The sequence below is a fragment of the Branchiostoma lanceolatum genome, chromosome 4 (genome assembly GCF_035083965.1).
Source record: "Branchiostoma lanceolatum isolate klBraLanc5 chromosome 4, klBraLanc5.hap2, whole genome shotgun sequence".
Taxonomy (NCBI): domain Eukaryota; kingdom Metazoa; phylum Chordata; class Leptocardii; order Amphioxiformes; family Branchiostomatidae; genus Branchiostoma; species Branchiostoma lanceolatum.
The window spans coordinates 10,816,869-10,836,145 of NC_089725.1; the positions used below are offsets into that span (position 1 = coordinate 10,816,869).

General features: G+C 40.8%; 1 protein-coding gene across 1 annotated transcript in view; it reads right to left on the reverse strand.

Moving 5' to 3' along the window:
- Positions 1 to 19,277, reverse strand: part of LOC136432537 (WD repeat-containing protein 64-like) — a 29,359-nt gene that overhangs the window by 5,061 nt on the left and 5,021 nt on the right. The window contains exons 4-25 of the mRNA XM_066423896.1: positions 19,087 to 19,193; positions 18,720 to 18,749; positions 18,549 to 18,602; positions 17,930 to 17,986; positions 17,297 to 17,402; positions 16,815 to 16,920; positions 8,878 to 9,018; positions 8,424 to 8,503; positions 8,169 to 8,222; positions 7,641 to 7,726; positions 7,017 to 7,058; positions 6,777 to 6,861; positions 6,334 to 6,482; positions 5,394 to 5,517; positions 4,796 to 4,965; positions 4,143 to 4,233; positions 3,671 to 3,729; positions 2,893 to 3,017; positions 2,164 to 2,319; positions 1,444 to 1,609; positions 985 to 1,057; positions 111 to 277 (exon numbers count right to left, since the gene is read on the reverse strand). Coding sequence (XP_066279993.1) covers positions 111 to 277; positions 985 to 1,057; positions 1,444 to 1,609; positions 2,164 to 2,319; positions 2,893 to 3,017; positions 3,671 to 3,729; positions 4,143 to 4,233; positions 4,796 to 4,965; positions 5,394 to 5,517; positions 6,334 to 6,482; positions 6,777 to 6,861; positions 7,017 to 7,058; positions 7,641 to 7,726; positions 8,169 to 8,222; positions 8,424 to 8,503; positions 8,878 to 9,018; positions 16,815 to 16,920; positions 17,297 to 17,402; positions 17,930 to 17,986; positions 18,549 to 18,602; positions 18,720 to 18,749; positions 19,087 to 19,193 — 2,228 coding nt within the window. The remainder of the gene's footprint in view (positions 1 to 110; positions 278 to 984; positions 1,058 to 1,443; positions 1,610 to 2,163; positions 2,320 to 2,892; positions 3,018 to 3,670; positions 3,730 to 4,142; positions 4,234 to 4,795; positions 4,966 to 5,393; positions 5,518 to 6,333; positions 6,483 to 6,776; positions 6,862 to 7,016; positions 7,059 to 7,640; positions 7,727 to 8,168; positions 8,223 to 8,423; positions 8,504 to 8,877; positions 9,019 to 16,814; positions 16,921 to 17,296; positions 17,403 to 17,929; positions 17,987 to 18,548; positions 18,603 to 18,719; positions 18,750 to 19,086; positions 19,194 to 19,277) is intronic.

Below are 19,277 nucleotides of genomic sequence, written 5' to 3' on the forward strand. Positions count from 1 at the left end.
TAGTTTTTATTTTATTTTATACACCCATGGCTAAATCAGGTGTTTCCTTCAAATTTCCGAAAACCAATAAATCAAATTGGTAAGGCGTGGTATCATCACATCCACTGTACCTTCATGCTCCAGAAGCGAATGAGAGCGTCGTGGTGACCTGACACCAAGACTGGGTCGTACGTCGTCTCTATCATACTCATGACGGGGTCGCCTGCAGTCTGGCTTCTGCCCTCCTCTTCCTCCTCTGTACCAGCACCTGTGGCTGGGACGTCCTCCGAGGCACGCACTGTGGAAAAAACATTCAAAGTCAAGACACGAAGCTATTCAATATGTGTGGATTGGTGTCAAAAGTGTGCTAACATTTGTGAGGACGGTGTTTGCACCAAGGATGTTTGTGTTTACCTTACGTCTGTGTGGATAGTGTTCAGCACCAAGGACAGGTGGGTTTACCTGTGTGTGGATGGTGTTCAGCACCAAGGACAGGTGTGTTTACCTGTGTGTGGATGGTGTTCAGCACCAAGGACAGGTGGGTTTACCTGTGTGTGGATTGTGCTCAGCACCAAGGACAGGTGTGTTTACCTGTGTGGGGATTGTGTTCAGCACCACTACAAGGACACGTGCATTTGCCTGTGTGTGGACAGTGACCAGTGACAGGTGTGTTTACCCGTCTGTTGGTCCTGTTCAACAACATGGTCAGGTGTGTCTGCCAACTTGTGGGTAGGTGTTTAGTACAGTTGGTTTAGTACAATTAATGAACAAATCATGTCTGCAAATATTACGTAAGACGAGGTATGTCTGCCTGTGTCTCAAACCAATAAGTTCTTAATTTGCATAATTATCGATGACAAGAATTTAATTTACATACCCAGTTAGGGCCATTTTTAAGTGTGTTATTTTCCATCATGGGAATTCGATATGTTACGTGTTTAACCTAAGGTACCAGCTCAATTGTTGATATGGACGGCATCTTGTTGGCACATTGATCTGACATACCTATCCCCTCCATGCCACTCTGCGGGGCACCGGAGGTTCTGGATTCCGTGCCCGTCTGCTCCTGGTCTGGAGTCTGAAGGACAAGTTGGAGCTCATCATCATAGGAGAAACTTTTATACATTATAGCTTTTGTACTTAGCTGACATACTAGTGGCTAGGCTAGCAGACACAAGATTGAAAAGCAGCGAGTTAAACGTTGTGTTCTTGCAGAGTGCACTTTACACGACTTTCGTTACTCCACCCAGGTGTACAAATGGGCCTGATCTGACTGCATGTGGTAGGTAAAAGGCGGTGGAAGGAGAGTGGTGGGCTCCGCCTTCCAATAGCGTGCCCTAGGTGCAATGTATCAACAACGTGCTGCCCCTACGGCTTCAAAAAGACTATGCCATGGGATCTTTACTATCTTTTTGGCGACGCCTCAGGGGCGAGTCTTATTACTTTATACTTGAGGCACATTACCTTAGCTTGGCTCATTCTTGAGTCGATGAAACTGTGGGTTCGAGACTCCATGGTCATCGTTTGTGACCTGGACCGGTCGGACATCATGGACGCTCGCCTGCTGCCCCCCGTCTCGTCCTCTTCTGTCGGCATGTCCTCACGAACTGCATGGTGCCTGGTCAGTCTCCTGGTCAGGGGAAACACAAAAAGATGTCCAACGTTCACAATCTTTTATTCTTTTGTAAAAAAAAAACAACCCTGTGAGATAGTGTATACGATTTGGTGGATTTTGTAGCACACCTCTTTTCTCTTTATGGCAATATCATATATGCTTTTGCTGATAATTTTTACTAAAATAGTTCTCCTCAAAGTGTCAATTTTTCATCTTTTTTAGCCAAGTTATGTGAAATTTAGAGCAAAGGTAGATTGGAAATATATGTCCCTTTTTCAATTTTCTATACGAAACGTTCAAAATTGTTTTATTGATGAAGACGGTTAGGTATGAACTAGTCCTCCATCATGTTACCAGGGCTGTATGCACTGGAAAGGTATATAAGTGATAACTTCATGTACTTGTGTCATTTCACGCGAAATCGGTCTGACAGGCTGAATAAAAGTTCTATGCGGAAACTACGCGGCTCCAGATGTCTTACTGAGGGATAATTGTGGTGCGATAGATGTCGGTTAGCTTGAGGAATGAGTCCACTCTACTTTAAATGAACCAGTCCTTGTGATACGTACTTGATGTAAGCTGGATCCGGCCGGCGCGTCCTGTGCACCAGGAACCTGCAGGCGTGGACGGCGTGCGGGTTGGCGCTCTTTGCACGACTCCTGCTGGGGGTGTTCTCCTGGTTCTCCTCTTCCTCCTCCTCCTCCTCTTCCTCCTCCAGTCTCCATCTGCATAAATACATTGTAGGTATATCGTTAAGATAAGTAGTTTAGAAGAAAACAATTATCACCAACAGCCTCCTTTTTTTGAGCTCTTGAAAAACTGGCCAAGGCCGAAGGGCATGGAAATTCTGAAGGTTAAATAGAGTCATCCCCATCAATGAGGGTACGTTAGAGAATTAATGTCTCTTTCACATCCCTCTCCAATAAACAGAGATGCACCATTGACAAGTATCCCCAATGGTTATCACACCAACTACCACTACGATCACAAGAACAGTATCGTACACAAACGTTTGCCTACCGATTAATTTGATGGCTGAAGTTTCACACATTTAAGACATTATTCAACGAAATCCACACACGTTTGATGTACTGGGGGATCAAAAACAGTGTTTAAGAAATATGAATTTTGACAAGCTTAATGTATCATGCAGTTGCCAGGAGTACCTATCATGTAATGTTTGTGATTTATACGATTGTTTTAAAAACATTGGTATGTATGTTAAAGTTTGCAATTGTCTCTTTCCTATATCATCTAAACATTGCACTTTGGTTGAAGAGGTCATTTGTGTTACTTACATGTCTTTTACGACTGTCCGTTGAACGTCCCAGATCAGAATGTTCCCATTGGTGCAGCCTGTCGCCAGCAGGTCAGGAGGTAACACGGCCGTGCACTTCAGCTCGTGGGTCAGCAGCACGTTCTCCTAAACACACCAATAAACACAAACTGACATTAACAACTCATCCTTAAAACTGAAATTCTTTACAGAAAACTTAGTCTTACCCAAATGTTCATTGCTTGTGGAGACTGAAGTTAGACAGTAGAAATTTGGGTAATTGCTTCAAAACAATATAAAGAAGGATCCTCTTCTTGGTGCTGAAAGTGCATTTAGTAGTATCATAGTACATATAAAGAATGGTGCTCTCATTTTTACCGAATGTGTAGTCTGTAGAACCCTATAAAGAATGGTACTCCTTTTGGTTCTGAATGCGTCGTCTGTACCGCACAATAAAGAATGGTACTCTCCTTGGTGCTAAATGTGTAGTCTTAAGAACACTATTAAGAGTGGCGCTGTCCTTGGTGCTGAATGTGTATTCAGTGGTACATTGTAAAGATTAGCTCTCTCCTTGGTGTTGAATATGTGGTTTATTGTACATTGTACATAAGGGTGCTCTTTCTAGTGGTGACTGTGTCGTCTGTGGAAGAAGTGTACTTTCCCTGGTGATGAATGGTAATGATGATCAGAGTTTTACAATTTCCGGTATTTCTATTTCTTCTTACTGTAAGTACCATGTTGCCTATTATTCATCGTGTACATTTGTCTTATCCCCTGGTTGTGCTGATAATGGTACTAACCTTATCGAACATCTGAGTGACCTGTGGTATGCTGCTTCTACTCAGGGGGCTATCACTACCTGTGAAGTGATGGAGGAACAATATCACAGAGGTTAATAAACAATTAAGCATATTCTTATATACTTCCAGCACTGGCTTTTAGCTGAAAGTTGAGAGTGACAAAGGATGGAGGAAAATGGAGGAGAGTGGTGGCTTCCGTGGTGCCCCAACAACCACGTTTATACATGTAGGATTGGATAGATAGATACAAGCAACAGAATATAACAGGCACCCATCTTGAGGATGTTAGAACACGATACACTGGCTACTTGACAGACAATTAATTCTATGTATTTTTTTGTAAAAAAAAAAGTAAAAGATAATCATCTTTAATATATGGAAGCTGTTTCACAACAAGCTTAGCTATTTCACGAGCAATCAATCCCTGGCTTTTCGTGTTAAGGTAGTAAAACTTATGATCATAGAAGCTTACCACTTCTTGATGAGCTTGATGATTTTTCCCGAGGGCAGTACAAGTCCACAAAGTCCAGGAGTACATTCAGTTCTCCAACCTCGCCACCGTCCTGTAATGTATGTTGTTGGTACACATGTAACATGCTGCAATATCTGAGAATACCACCCAAATAGTAGCAGGAATACTACACTTATCAAGTTAACATTCTAGTTTTATATTTAATGGTAATTACGACAATATCCTATTTTCAAATCTTCTCAGGGGCAACTCCACTTTATCTTTCAATAGTAAATGTCAGATATTTGATGTCGTTCTCAACTTTAGTTTGCTTAACTTGAGATATCGTACACCAGCTGCATGTTGCACCATTATTCAGTTGTTTCTTGTTATTTTGTTGATCTTACTTTTAAGAAGAGAGGCCTTGATAAGTAACATTTGATATTATTGATTTTTTTCTTAAAAAACAACAAATATGAATACCATAAGCAAACACGTCAAACTTGTGCATACTAAGGTCAGTAAAAGGCTAGGCACGTCTGAACTTAGGGCAGCCTCCGTTCCATGTAATACCATTGCCTTTTCCCAATCCTCGGGAAATAATTGTGAATGAAATAAATCTGTGTTTTAAACTTTTGTCAAGATGATGATGCAACCGTAGCTACACACGTTACCTCTATGAGTCTGAATCTGTTGTTCCAGCCGAGAGCAGCGATGCACCTTTGCTCCTCGTACATGACATAGGCTAGCGCTGTCACCCCGGCCTCCTCGTCCTTGTCTGCTGGCAGCGCAGGCAGCACCTTGATCTCCTGCCCACTACCAAAGTCCCACACTTTGATGGAGCCTGTCAATGTAAATTGGTTGTTGCAATGAAATCAAGACCTGGACAACAGAATTCTTTGTACACAACCGTTTGGTTCACAACGACGTTTCGGTGACCGACTGTCACCTTCCTCAGGACAATACAAAGGAGACAGGCAGTGATCAAATCAGCGTGAATAAACTTGGATGTGTACAAATTGTTGTCCTGTGATTTACCAACCTGATGAAACTATTCACAGATGAAATCAAGACCTCTAATTCGAAACGGTTAAACATTGAAAATAGTTCTTAAGTCAACCGTTGAATGTCATGGGAACTGTTAAGCTTTTACTAAAATTGATAATGATATCATTTAATCTGGATCACGAGTTAACTTGGAACTGCTGAATCTTAATTGGCAAGCCAATACTCAAAAGTGTCGAAATAAGAGGGTGTCGAATTAATGGTTACCATCAAGAGCTCCAGTTGTCATCCTGTACCCAGTCTTGTCGAAGGCGACAGAGGTGACTTCTATGTTGGGTCCATGTGCATCTACAATGGTGTACACCAGCTTCCCGGTATCCATCTCCCAGACCTGAACAAACACGTAGCCAAATAGAGATGAAGTTCCTTATTTGAAGTAAAAGGTAAAGGTAGTCCCATATCCCATTTCAGGCCATAGGGGCAAAGGGTTGTTAGCATGTACACACAAAAATGTATCACTGTGTCTAGTTTGGAAGGCGGGTCCCATCCCTCTCCTTTCGAATTCCCCCGCCTTTTAACTACCCAACCGAAGTAAGGTACACATTTTTACACCTGTGTGGAGTGATGGAAGTCCAAAGGGCACAACATCGGTGGCATGTCAGAGGATTCGAACCCAGGACCTCTGGGTTCTGGGCCAAATACCCTAACTGTTACGGCAACACGACATCACAAATGTCAGGTACATCGCAGCATGATACCGATATCTACGATCACGCTCATACTTGGTCAATTACTATGGTCAGAACTAAGAGAAGTCTGGACATGTTGATTTGATTATATGGGTGGCATCCACGCGCGCATCAATTTCCGTCCGTTTCCAAAAAAAAGGTTGTCCACTATACTGTAAATCATACATAGGAGCTACAAAAGGATCAGAAACAGCCATAAATGTCGTAGAATGCCGAAGATGTGAAAGAACGAAAATGGGTAATCTATTATTCGGTACGCGATACTCTTTGTGTTTAGTCATTTATTCAATCTTCCTGACCACTTGGTTCTGATTTTCTAGTAAAGGTAATTCTTACCAAACTTTTTTATTCACACGCTCGCATCAGTTTTGGGGGTCCAAGAGGATATCATCAAACCTCCATGGCCTAACAAATTAACATGAACTAATGTATTAAGCTAAACCGTGAGATGCCCTGACCTTCAGTACGGACTCCGTGCAGACAGAGACGACCTGGTTGAGTTCCTGGTTGTGGACCACCTGGCTGATGGGCCGGTCGTGGGTGTGAGGAACCTGCATCGTGTCCTGCACGGCACGGGTCAGCGGCCACTGGTCAATCACACTTGACCCTGGGGTGGTCAGCAGAAAACAATTGTATTAAAACTGATGGCGCTGGCTGCATCCAGATATCATTTTGAAATCCATCTTGTATCGGTCGATAAGGTATTCAGTAAAGTCAATTGCTAGTTATTTTGTTGGTTCCTTGGTTGGATGGTTTACTTCTAATAATTGTAATACAATTATTGTGATATTATAACGAAGTAAACCATCCAACCAAGGATAAATGTATACAGCACGTTATGTATTTACATTATAGGTATAGTTGATGCAAAAGTTTAATCATTGTATGCTCTGAGTTGTACCTGTTAGCAGCCTGTCGTGCTTGCTGTCGAAGGCCATGGAATAGATTCTCTTCTCACCTGGACGCTCCTCGTTGTCTGTGAATACCTGGTGTTGTAATATAAAATATCAACATTTTTAAAAATAACACTTCAATCCGTACTGGTGGCACAAAGCTATTTGTGAGAAAGGGCGTTCTTAGTGAACTGGTCATTAAGAAGAAAAAGTGTAGTGTCGGCGGACAAAGGAGGTTTTGTACATACCTGCAAGCTCGTCAGGGTGTGGATGTCCCACACACGAAAAACCTGCCGCGAACAAAGAAAAACACAATTGAGGTTAAAGCTGGGAAAATTTCAGGCTGGGGGATGGATATTGGATAACGATATAGACAAGAAATCTAAAACAATTGCATTCAAATCATGAATTAAAATCATTTGAATACTGCGAGGGATTAGAACGGGAAAGCTATCAAGGACAATTATATCTTTCCCTGCATTATACATGTAAGTTCTCAATTAAAGGCAGACATCCAGGTTATGAGATACTCAATACAAAAGTTACTCAAGCAACTGGATAAAGTTTGTAAACGGTCAGAGGTTTCAGATAGCATCCGCTGGTTTTGGCGAGTGACTGGGAAAGACAACGCAGTCACTGATGAAAGACACCAAATGCTGTCTGAAACCTCTGACCGTTTGAAAACTTATCCAATTACTTGAGTAAATTTTGTATTAAGTATATATTTAACTTAACTACCCTGTATGATCCTGTGTTTATTAAATTAATCTCAATTAATATAAACAATAAATTGAATATATGATCATCATTATTATCATCATCATTATTATCATTATTATATGATAACAAAATGTCCACAGACAGCTCCTTACCCTTGCAGTAGACAGACTGATGAGATGCTGGTCCTTCTCATTCACAACCATTTCCACAATGGTGAAGAGGTGACCAATCATCTTTCCTAAATTAAAACAAAAACATTCAGGTCTTGTACTTCCAATAGCGACAATTTATTAATGTTTCGTTATTATGCTTTGCGTAACACTTACAATGCCCCTTTTCCACTAGATAGCGATCGCTGAGCAACAGTTTGGCGACCAAAATGTTTTGCCTGAACTTTGATTATAATTGGAATATGATACACAATGCAAAAGTACGATTGGACAGAGAACAAAACTTAGAGTTCTTTTGTCTATAAAACTTGCTGGGCGATCTGTCAAATATTTGGTCTCTCAACGATCGCTCAGCGGAAGCAGCCTTTAGTGGAAAGAGGTGTAAACAGGCAGTTTAGAATAATTGAATTCACAGGGTATCAATGGCTCTGACTTACACCTTACTAAAAAGGACTTTTAAACGTAGCACGGCTGGAGCTTTTGTTGAAGATAGCATGTGCTGAGACTTACCTGTTGGTCTTGAGAAGATGTTTGGATGCCATATTCTGATGATCTTATCCACACCTGAAAATAAAAGGAAAGACTAAAACGCCAGCACACAATGTAGATTGATCTTGGGAGTATGTGCCACTGTTGAATGGTAGGACGCAGGTAAATGTCTAAAAATGTAAAAACAAGTTAGAGTTCCATCACCACATACATTCATTATGGAAATGATTTTCTAATTTACATATGGTTCATTATGTTCACTTCTACATAACTTACCTCCTGTTGCTATGACGTTGGCACGTGTACAGTATGCGAATGTGTTGATTCCTTTTGAGACTGACAGACTGCGGACAGGCCTGTAGAACAAAAATAAGTTTGGAGTGAATACAACATGTATGTGCATCTTTCCGTGAGCCGATCTTGTAGTTGCCATCATTCAAGAGAGCAAGAAATGGGCTTATAGCTACAAGTGCCAGAGTTATTAACCCAGGATTTGAAGTGTTCAAACATTTGTTTCTAACTACAAGTTTCGTGGAACTCGCTGCCACTAAGTACAACAGGGGCATCCTCACTCACAGCTTTAAACAACGCTTGCAGCTAGGTGTATACAGATACAGAAGTCGGTGTTTGTTACACCAAAGGGCGGTTATACCGACTATACAGATGCAGATACCTCTTTGTATTTGAACCTCAGATGCTTTCTAAGAATGCTCTTAGCTTTGCTACTTACTGGTTGTCTTTTATTCTGTCGAGGTCATCTAGAACAAAGGAGTGAAGACTGGAGGGGGAGCACGACCCAAAACAACGCAGCTCAGGGAAGTACTTAATCTTCAGCACCCAGTCGTCATGGAGTTTCCGTCTCAGGATGGGGCTGATTAACGTAGCAAAGAAGCAAAAAGCTATTGTTACAACAGGAATCAACAAAGAGCCAATACATTTATCTATTTGTATCTTTCAAATTGTCATTTTGATGTATTGCCAACAGTGCATGTTCAGACAACTATGTATATCTAAGTTGACTGCAAGACTGTAACATTACAGATGTAAAGTTTGAATGTTTGAAGGCAAAATTATCATCATCATCATCACCATCATAGACAAAGCTTGTAAAATTGCGATAAACTTGTATCAGCACTATACTGTCCTCAGTACGTTAAACTCTGTAGCAGTTATTACACCATTTGGCAATGTTGAAACTGACAGGGTTAGACTAAAACCATTACGTAGCACCAGCCGCCAAGCCACGCAGTGAATCGAACGCGTTTCGAACAGTTTTTATTTTCTTATGTATCCCTTCGCGGTCCATAGTATGCGCCGACTCAAATTTCCCGCGCCGCCTTCGCGCCGCCGATGAAATTTCATCCGACTTTGACAGCTGATTTCATGACGACATCCGGCTTCTTGGACACCATGGCGGTAAGTGACGGACGTGTTTACTGTGTGCTCTCCATTGAATCCATTTTTGTGCGGTTTTACAAGGATTTTAACTAGTTTTCATGATCAAATTTGGTACATAGTGAAATTAGCAAAATGGCAGCACAGTAAAGAGTTAAAATTTCGGCGATTTTCAGATTGGGGGCATCTGCATTTCGCCCTCGATTCTGTTATCAATTGATAGTGCGTCAGGACTTTTTAACCTTCGTCTATATCCCATGTGAAAATCCTGTTGGTTTGAAATCTGGGTAGGTTTAAAATTCCATGTCTACTTAGGGCCCTTTTTTGAGCGATTTTCGCCTACACGATGGCGTTCGTAGTGCGAGTTCTATGACGTTTTTACAGCTTAAACGTGTGACATGTGATTTGTCGCGAGTATTTCTTGTAAATTTGACATCTAACCTTTATGATTCGATGTAAAATGTCGACATAACGTGACAAATATTTTGATTCTGAGTTTTTCTGTGTGCTGGGAGGGATTTTGATTGAAAACAGCCGAGAATTTAGCTGTGAAAGATAACGTTATAATATCGTTCAATGTGTTAACATGGCCTGCTCGGGACCATAATTTCCCGCCAATACAGTCACATGTCTGACGTTGTCAGGCAAAGAAAAACAAACTTGCATAACAACGTAGGTTCATGGTTGGTAGTATGATCAGGTTTGCAACATGAACGCAGGTGGCGTACTATGTAGCAAATTTTTTCCAAAAAATATTTTCGCCCATACTGTAAATTGCAAAAAAAGCAGCAATAGAATGAGGAAATACATACTATACTGTATACATTGCAAAAAAAAATATTTGAGACAACATTAATATTGGTAACTTTATGTGTCCTGAATCTAGAAAAAATGATGCATTGATGTATCTCATTTCTTGTTTCAGATCATCCTGGCGTTCAGTGACTCGATTGGTAAATATCTGTCTAATCATGCCACCTTCTCTCCTGACATTTTATTTTCCCTTAATGCGCACCCTGGAGCTTCAGTATATGATTTGACTTCTGATATTTCACGTCATCCTTTTGTTGAGCCGGATGTGGTGTTCGTGCATGTGGGGACCAATAATCTCCCCATGTACCGTCCACTCAGCCGGACTCTTGATGATTTCAGTTCTCTTATTTCTGTTACCAAGTCCCGCTTCCCGTCAGCCTCTGTTGTCATCTCTAGCGTCCTGCCTAGGTTTGACTATGAGGTCTATGACAGGAGGCGCCTTGAGTTGAACGCTCATTTGCTTAGCCTGTGTTCAAGCCAGGGTGTGTTTTTCCTTGACAATGGTAGCCGGGCTGACCGGGCCATGTTTTCAGTTGATGGTTTGCATTTGAGTAGAGCTGGTAATTTGAGTTTTGCTCGGTATCTCTCAGCCCGTTTGAACTTCTACTTGCAGCTGCACCGTCGCAGCTGTGAGCGTGAGGACCGCTATGTGTTCAGGGATGAGGAGTGGCCAGGGTTAGAGGCAGATGGAGGAAGGAGGAGGGCTCATCCAAGAGTGGAACTGAAGTCAGGGAAGTACCGTGGACAGGGAGAGTGGTCTAGGGTAGTGCGAGGAGCACCTAGGGGGACCCCTGGGAAGGTAGAGGGGGTTAATGCAGGGAAGGGTCTTTTCAGGGCCAGGGAGGTTCCTGTCCCTACTAGTAAGCCTAGACCGACCCCAGGGAAGGTAGAGGGGGGTAGTGCAAGGAAGGGTCCTTCCCCAGCAAGGAGTATGCCTGTCCCTAAGCCTAGGAGGGTCCCAGGGAAGGTAAAGGGGGTTAGTGCAGGGAAGGGTCCCTCCAGGGCCAGGGAGGTTCCTGTCCCTACTAGTAAGCCTAGACCGACCCCAGGGAAGGTAGAGGGGGATAGTTCAAGGAAGGGTCCTTCCGTAGCATGGTGGGTGCCTGTCCCTAAGCCTAAGAGGGTCCCAGGGAAGGTAAAGGGGGTTAGTGCAGGGAAGGGTCCCTCCAGGGCCAGGGAGGTTCCTGTCCCTACTAGTAAGCCTAGACCGACCCCAGGGAAGGTAGAGGGGGGTAGTTCAAGGAAGGGTCCTTCCGTAGCATGGTGGGTGCCTGTCCCTAAGCCTAAGAAGGTCCCAGGGAAGGTAAAGGGGGTTAGTGCAGGGAAGGGTCCCTCCAGGGCCAGGGAGGTTCCTGTCCACAAGCCTAGACAGACCCCAGGGAAGGTAGAGGGGGGTAGTGCAGGGAAGGGTCCTTCCATAGCAAGGGGGATGCCAGTTACTAAGTCTAGGAGGGTCCCAGGGAAGGTAGAGGGGGTTAGTGCAGGGAAGGGTCCTTTCAGGACCAGGGGGGTTCTAATGAGTAAAAGGGAGTGGAAGAGGACGAGTGGTAGAAGGATGTGTCAGTTTAAAGTAGCTCAAGATAAAGGTGAAGTTGTGGAAGGGATTGATTGTCATAAGGAAAATGTACATTATGTAATATGTCCTACAGGGTGGAGTAGTTGTAAGCTTAGGAAGGGCAGGGAGAGTACAGCTGTATCAGGGGGGTTTAGCAGGGGACAGACTAGGTGTAAGAAGGTTAATGGTAAAACAGGTAAGAGGAGGGACAAGTACCCAGTAGCTACTAAGCTAGAGGTGAGAATGTTATATAGTGGGCCCATTAATCCTTCAGGGTGGGTAGAACAGGTTAAACAGGTAGGTACCTGTAAGAGTAGTGAGGAGAGGGTAGGAGATGAGTGTAATGTTGTGACCTGTAAGAGTAGTGAGGAGAGGGTAGGAGATGAGTGTAATGTACCAGGTAAGAGTAGTGAGGAGAGGGTAGGAGATGAGTGTAATGTACCAGGTAAGAGTAGTGAGGACAGGGTAGGAGATGAGTGTGATGTACCAGGTAAGAGTAGTGAGGAGGAGAGAGGAGATAAGTGTGATGTTAAAGGGAGTTTAGTCTATGCATTCTTTATTAATTTCCAAGGCAAGTTATTTACTGTACAGGCAAGTAGCAAATGTATTCAGGTGTGTAAATTGCAAAAGATGGTAAGTGAGGTATGTGGACTCAGTATTTCATGTAAAAACCTTAGTTTAGATGGTTGTTTTCTCGGTGATGAAAATAAGATTGTAGAAGTACATGGTAAGACGGTATCTGTAACATTTTTTGGTCGTGGGGGCGGTAAAACTATTAATTTCCATCCAGATAGGCCATGTTTCACAGCATGTGCCTACTGTAAGAAACCATCTACATTTCAATTTGATGAGTATAGGCATCCACAGGGATGGAATGAAGTACTTAGAAATTGGGTTAGTGATAATACAGAACTTTCAATTACTGACTGTGTTTGCCGTTCTTGTGAGCGTAAGTTTAGACGATTACAGGCCAAAACTCCAGTTTCTAATTCACCAACTGACACTTCACAGAAGCTCTCTCAAACAGTGCCAGAAAAAAAATGTTTTATGTCTGACTTTGGTTTGTGCCATGCATTGGCCGACCATGAACGTAAAGATGTTTCTGTTGATGATATGATGTCTTATCTTAGCTCCATTTCAGACTTAGCAGCAGGTTTTAGCACTTTACCAAATTCTATTTCAATGTGTACATTTCATTATTATCAGTTTTATAGATTTTGTGATGAAGATAAATGTGTACATTGTTGTAAGGTAATAAAGTCCCATAAAAGGAAACGATTCTGTCCCAAATTAGATATACCACAATCAGCTTTAGAATTGGCCGACTCAAATTTGTCAGAAGGTTCAATTTTATGTAACTATTGTTATCAGTGTTTATATAGATCAGGTAATCTTGTTAAGGGTGAGGAAAATCTAGAAAAACGATTAGAAATGTTAAAAGAATTTGATTTAAAACATAGCCCAGAAAATGTACCACAATTAGCTTTGCACAAAGTTTCTTGTAAGGTAGGTGAAATGTTTTTGGAGAACAAATCTCTGCTTCTTGTTGATGCCTATGATTTATATGTAGAAAATATTCAAATGCTAATTAAGGAATTTAAAGATAAAGAACAGTGTGATGAAGCTGATGCATTCTGTTTTGAAGCTAAATGGCTGTTGGTTGGATTATTGAGTGATCTGGGAGACTTTCTTTCGATCCACAAAAGTTCAAGTAAATCCAACAAATTAGGTTTATTGTTATACTATAGAGAATGTGATTTAATTGAATCCCTCCATTTGGCTTTATATACTGCAAGATTAAATACTTTCAAGCGTGATCTTGAGTTAAAGTCAATTCAGTCTACTGTTGCTTCTATGTTTACAGATGATCATGATAACAAAGACATACTTAATTCTAGCCTGCTATCTTCTTTAATGTACATGAATAATTTGATTCATAAAGAATCATCAAAATTTATTGATAAGTATGTTAAGAATCCAACTTCCTTGCATGAAATTGACCTTTTGCAAATTTCAAAAGAAATAAATCCTGTTGTATGGAACTTTATTGTTGTATTAACTATGCAAAAATCTGAAATTCCCATGTCTGATTTTGAAACATTTTATATGAATCAACATTATTTAGCATTTCTTAAGGTAGTTTATCTTTATTAGAGGGTATTTCAGATTCAGAATTTTCTGATATAGACTAAGGGTAATAATTAGTGGTCTGTACGATAGGTTTGTAGGTCCAATAGGTATAGGTGAGGGGAAGCTGGACTTTTCTGTACTATTTTCACCCCCTTTCTCTCCCTCTCTCCTTTTTTCCAAGAACCTTCTTCCTGCTAGGTTTAGCCATACCATCGCCCCCCCCCTAGGTAGCTAGAGGCACCTGACCCCTGTAAAGGTCGGACATACTGACGTCAACAAGGGGTACATCACACAGATCCCCGAGTTGACGGGAAAGGCGTAACCCCGCACTTTGGTACGGGTGTAGGTTGGAGGTTCTGACTCATCTTCCTTATTCCAGCAGTCCCTCACCTGTGGGTTATGAATAATTTTTGATATGATAATATATGATATAATATAAATCTGTATATAATTTTTTTAATGATATAATGTAATATGATAATTTGATATATGAATCTTAATATGATAGTAAAATAATGATGCTGAATGGATGGTGAACGAGTGTGAGTGTTTTATACTTATGTGATATGGATAATCAAAGAACAGTAAGTATGACAAACAGAAATTAACACGCTTTCTGTTTTTGCATTAGGTGGAGTTCGACCCCAGATCAGCTGAGGACATGCTTCTTGCAGCTCATTGTCCATACCTTTCAATTTTTTGATTGGCAATATATCATGATTGAGATAATGAGTGATGTAATTTAGATATGATAACATGCCTTGAATCATTGTGAATGCAGAATTTTATATGATACTCAAATTTTCATAAAATAATGTGAAATATTATCTGTTTTATACAGGTTGATGTTCTGCTGTGGATGCTCATCAGACAGCTGTTTTAGTTAATCAAATCTTTCGGCATGATTGGAATTTTGTTACTACTTGACATTGGAATTATATCATTCTGGCCAAAAAAGGTCAGATGTTTGGCAAAACAGATACCTGAGATGAGATTACAAGTCTTGTTTCCAATTCGGCATTGATATTTTGAAATCACATATTTGTTCAATAAAGTTTGGCATGAATTCAACATATATGGCTCTTTGTATATTTATTTTGGACAGTGGCAATGGTATTTATTATATACATTAGATTAAGGTATAGGACAGAGAAGAAAGAGTTTAGAATAACTCTTTTTTTATTTCTTATATTCATACACAGTTAACTGTTGTCTGCCGAGTATGACTTTAAGTATGCGATGATTGAATATAAACATTAAACTGTAGGGTAAATCCTGGTATTGCTAGAGTTTCTTGATTAAATGGATCAGATTATTTCATAGTAAAAACCTTAATATGTCTCTAGTTAGTATCATACTTTAACGCAATGAGATAGGTAAGATTTGCAACCAGACACATAGTGTATACCTTCACGTGGTCAAGTCTTGCAAACTACTGCTCTCATATTTTTGATCAAACATATTCATATGTATGGTGACCTCCAGATCTGTTAAATGCTGGTTGCTACATAATGTAATTGAACACCACAGGATCTCTGCTGTTTACCAGTAACCATGGTTGCAGCCGTCTGGGCTAGGTCGTTGACCCAATCCTTGAAGAGTCGTAGCAAAAACAAAAATATAACGTTATCGTTAGACAATGCTAATAAATTGTGCATTAGTCTGTAGATGATCGCTATATTCAAGAGATTGCAGTGGATTTCTATTTTGTCACGGTTTCTTTATGTTGCTAGATATAAAGCCCGACAAAAACGCCGAAAGGGACGTCAAAAACAAGCCGAAACACAACCTCTGCTTGGAACATCCTTGCTATGAAATGCAAAATGATCTGTGATGGCCGCGCGCGGCTTACGAGTGGTGCGTTCTATTCTGGAAACAAAATGACCGCTCCGTGTGACATGGCCTCGCGCGGATTGGGGGCATCTGCATTTCGCCCTCGAAATCGATAAGAAGTTATATACTGACAGAAAGTACAATTTTTGCTCTTTCACACACACTAGATTTCCTGTTGGTTTGAAATCTACAACAAGTTAAAAACAAGGGGGGAAATTACACGAAAATCACCTGATTTCGGGTCGTATTTTTGACTGGAAAGCGATTAACTAACAGTTAAAAAATCTATAGGAGTACAAAAGGAGGCTAGAAAATTGTAAATCACTTGAAAACAGGAAGATACACGGTCATATACTCCAGCGACAAGCTCTGTTGTAAGGGGTGTTGACGCCCGGAGTCATGGAACGGACTACTTTCTCTCGCGGAAGGAAAATAAAACTGCCTCGAACTCTCGACGTGGCTTGGCGGCTGGCACGAACCTGCAGTTTTGAGGGTAAAGGCAAAATGCATTTTACGCCTCACTAGCAAAACAGTGTCATCAGATTGAGATCCTTTAAATGTATCTTGAGATTTTTTCAAAGTATCTTGAGATTTTTTCAAAGTATCTTGAGATTTTTTCGAAGTATCTTGAGATTTATTCGAAATATCTTTAGATTGTTCAAAACATCTTAATATTAAGTCAAATATCTAAAGATTTAGCACAAAATCTCAAGATGTTTGTAAGATGTAAATGTAATAAATCTGAAGATTCTTCGATTCTGAAGTATAAACTCCTGGGAGTTATAATTATGATCTGTTGTGCACAAAATACGTTTTTCAAAAATGTCAGATATGTAGGTTTAAGCTGTAAAAGGCTACAAACTTTTTGTCCAAAATGCTCTGCTCAGTCTTGAAAACTTATTTGCCCATTGTTCCACGTGTAAACCTAGTCTGACGCTTACTTGCTGAGTTTTGATGGCTCTATGATGGGGTTTGTGTTCTTCCTCTCCCCTTTGGAATGCTTGGTGTGGAGATCTTTGGGTGCAATAGTCATCATGTTCACAAACCCTGTGGAATAAAATACAGATCTCAGACTTTGTATGTTTGCGTTTCACATTTCACATCAACGTCCCATGGAATCCACATTAACATACATTTATCATCACAATAAGCACATACTGGACATTTCACCAACAAATAAGAGGCTTAAAGGTCATTTTACCAAGTAACTCGATGTCAATATCAGCTAAATTCTTCCTATTAGCCTAGGTACCATCCTCTGAAGTTAACACTGGCCCTCCCTTTTTGGCATCCGTGGTAAGTAAGCAAGAAGAGAGGGCCAGCTGTAACTACAAAGGCTGGCGCCCAGGCTACCTATTCATAGCATCAATGACAAACAATGCCCTTTGTAAACCGAATATGTTTCTACTGGTTTTAGCCCCACCTTGATCATCTCCGAACAGTAACGTGTCGTCGTGAGTGCTGTCTGTCACCGGGATGGCCGCCATGCATTGTGGGGAGTGCTCCATGGGTTTGATGGTGAAAATGTTCTAGACAGAAAAAAAGAAAATATTACACATCTAGTTATTTCCAAAAAATGACATAATTTCTCTTACTTTGCCAATAGCTTAGATATTCAAAGTATTGTTCATCGTTGTTGGCTTGTTGCACTTTGCCATGCAGGTCAGTTGAAATGACAGCTGCTTTGATTATTTGTCCGTCGCTTTGTCAGCCTAGACCCATCTAATCATCTTTTTCTGATTTGAAAAAAAAGAATAAAAAATACTCATATTTGGGCACAATCAGTTGAACAATACCCTTTTCTTCCTATATGTAGTTGTTACAGTGTTCCGTATATGAATGCATCAAAATTTGGAAACTGTGTGTGAAAAGTCGAACCAGTCTGGTATGTTGAAATTGTGACTGCCATGGCCACGGTGGCATTTTGCCTACTCCAGTATTTTGCTGCAAGAGTCCGAGAACCAAGAGATTGAACTAATGTGCTAATTCATGTCTTAGAAAGAGAAACGTTATGGATGTCACTTCACTAACAGACAGCTGTTACCGTAGTGCTCACCTGATTCTTGCTTTTTGCTCTGTTGTCCCAAATCAAAATGCTTCTTTCTGTGCAAGCCTGTATTGTGGGATAGACAGGCATTAGTTATATCTATACAATGTAGATCTATAACGTACTGGTAATTATTAGTACCACACATAGTATTGTTGGTTAAGTGATTGTCGATTCTATTGACATGCTATTGAACAATTACCAAATAGACTTGAAGTTGGTTCATATTACAAACGCAAATTTCAATTCTGAGGTCCAACCCAATGAGTTGAACTTCATCAGGCTTATACTCTGTAATGAATAGATTTGACGCACTGGTACCATTCATGTTCACCTATTTTGCTTTGTAAGACGTCCATTCTTTGTACACATGTCAGAACAAATTGTATATTTATAAGAGTATGATCCAAGTTTAAATACATGACAGTGCCTATTTCTACGTTCATAATCCTTCATTACTTTTATACAACAGGATACATCAGAATATGAATGCAAAATGCCATGTCTATTCTTGGAATATTGTCGATAAAAGATGAATGAAAGTTTGGAAGAGCAAGAAGATCATCACAAGATGCTGGAGTTAGTGTGTTCGTAACGAATCCTACGATGTCTTTGAGTAGTGTCTTACCGCCACTCTTCGGAGCCGTGGAAGGTAGTCGCACCCGGTAACCCACGCTGAATCCTGTATGAAAATGAAGACAATGCCTTAGATCACAAACATCTTGGCTGGTGTAGGTGTTCCATCATGTAATTAAAAACGAATGATACAATACTGAACGACACAAAATGACAAACTTACATTCAAATCACAACAGCTCTGGAGTTTCAACTGGAAAAAAAAAGAAGAAAAGGGAAGCGATCAGTAAAAACTTGGAAGAATTGATATAATAATAATGATAACGGCACAACTATGAACCTGCGGCAAGCTCTGCAATAGTCGAGCTGGGCTAGTTGCCAGCGATCGTTTCCATTGATGCTGATGAACAGATCGCCCTATATGTACAGAACGTAAAAGACTATCTCTATTCAATTTAACGTCTTTTATTCCCCGTCACATGGGGGTTGGGGTTGGATGGGGGAGCCCGAGCCACTATACCACACGGACGCCACGCCAAACTATGACGATGATAAAATCTTTCACACGGGCATGTTTGATGACCAAATACCTTGCTGTTGTATATGGAGAGAGTTCCTTTCTGTGAAGCTGTGATGTAGAAGTCGGCTTCCTTCAGATGGATGATTGCTTGTGCAATATCCCTCCGCTTTCTATCCCCTGCGGAAGGATATTCATATCAGGGTAGAGATTAGAATCTGATAGATTCTACGATTGTAAAGATTGCAATATCTTTGATTCATG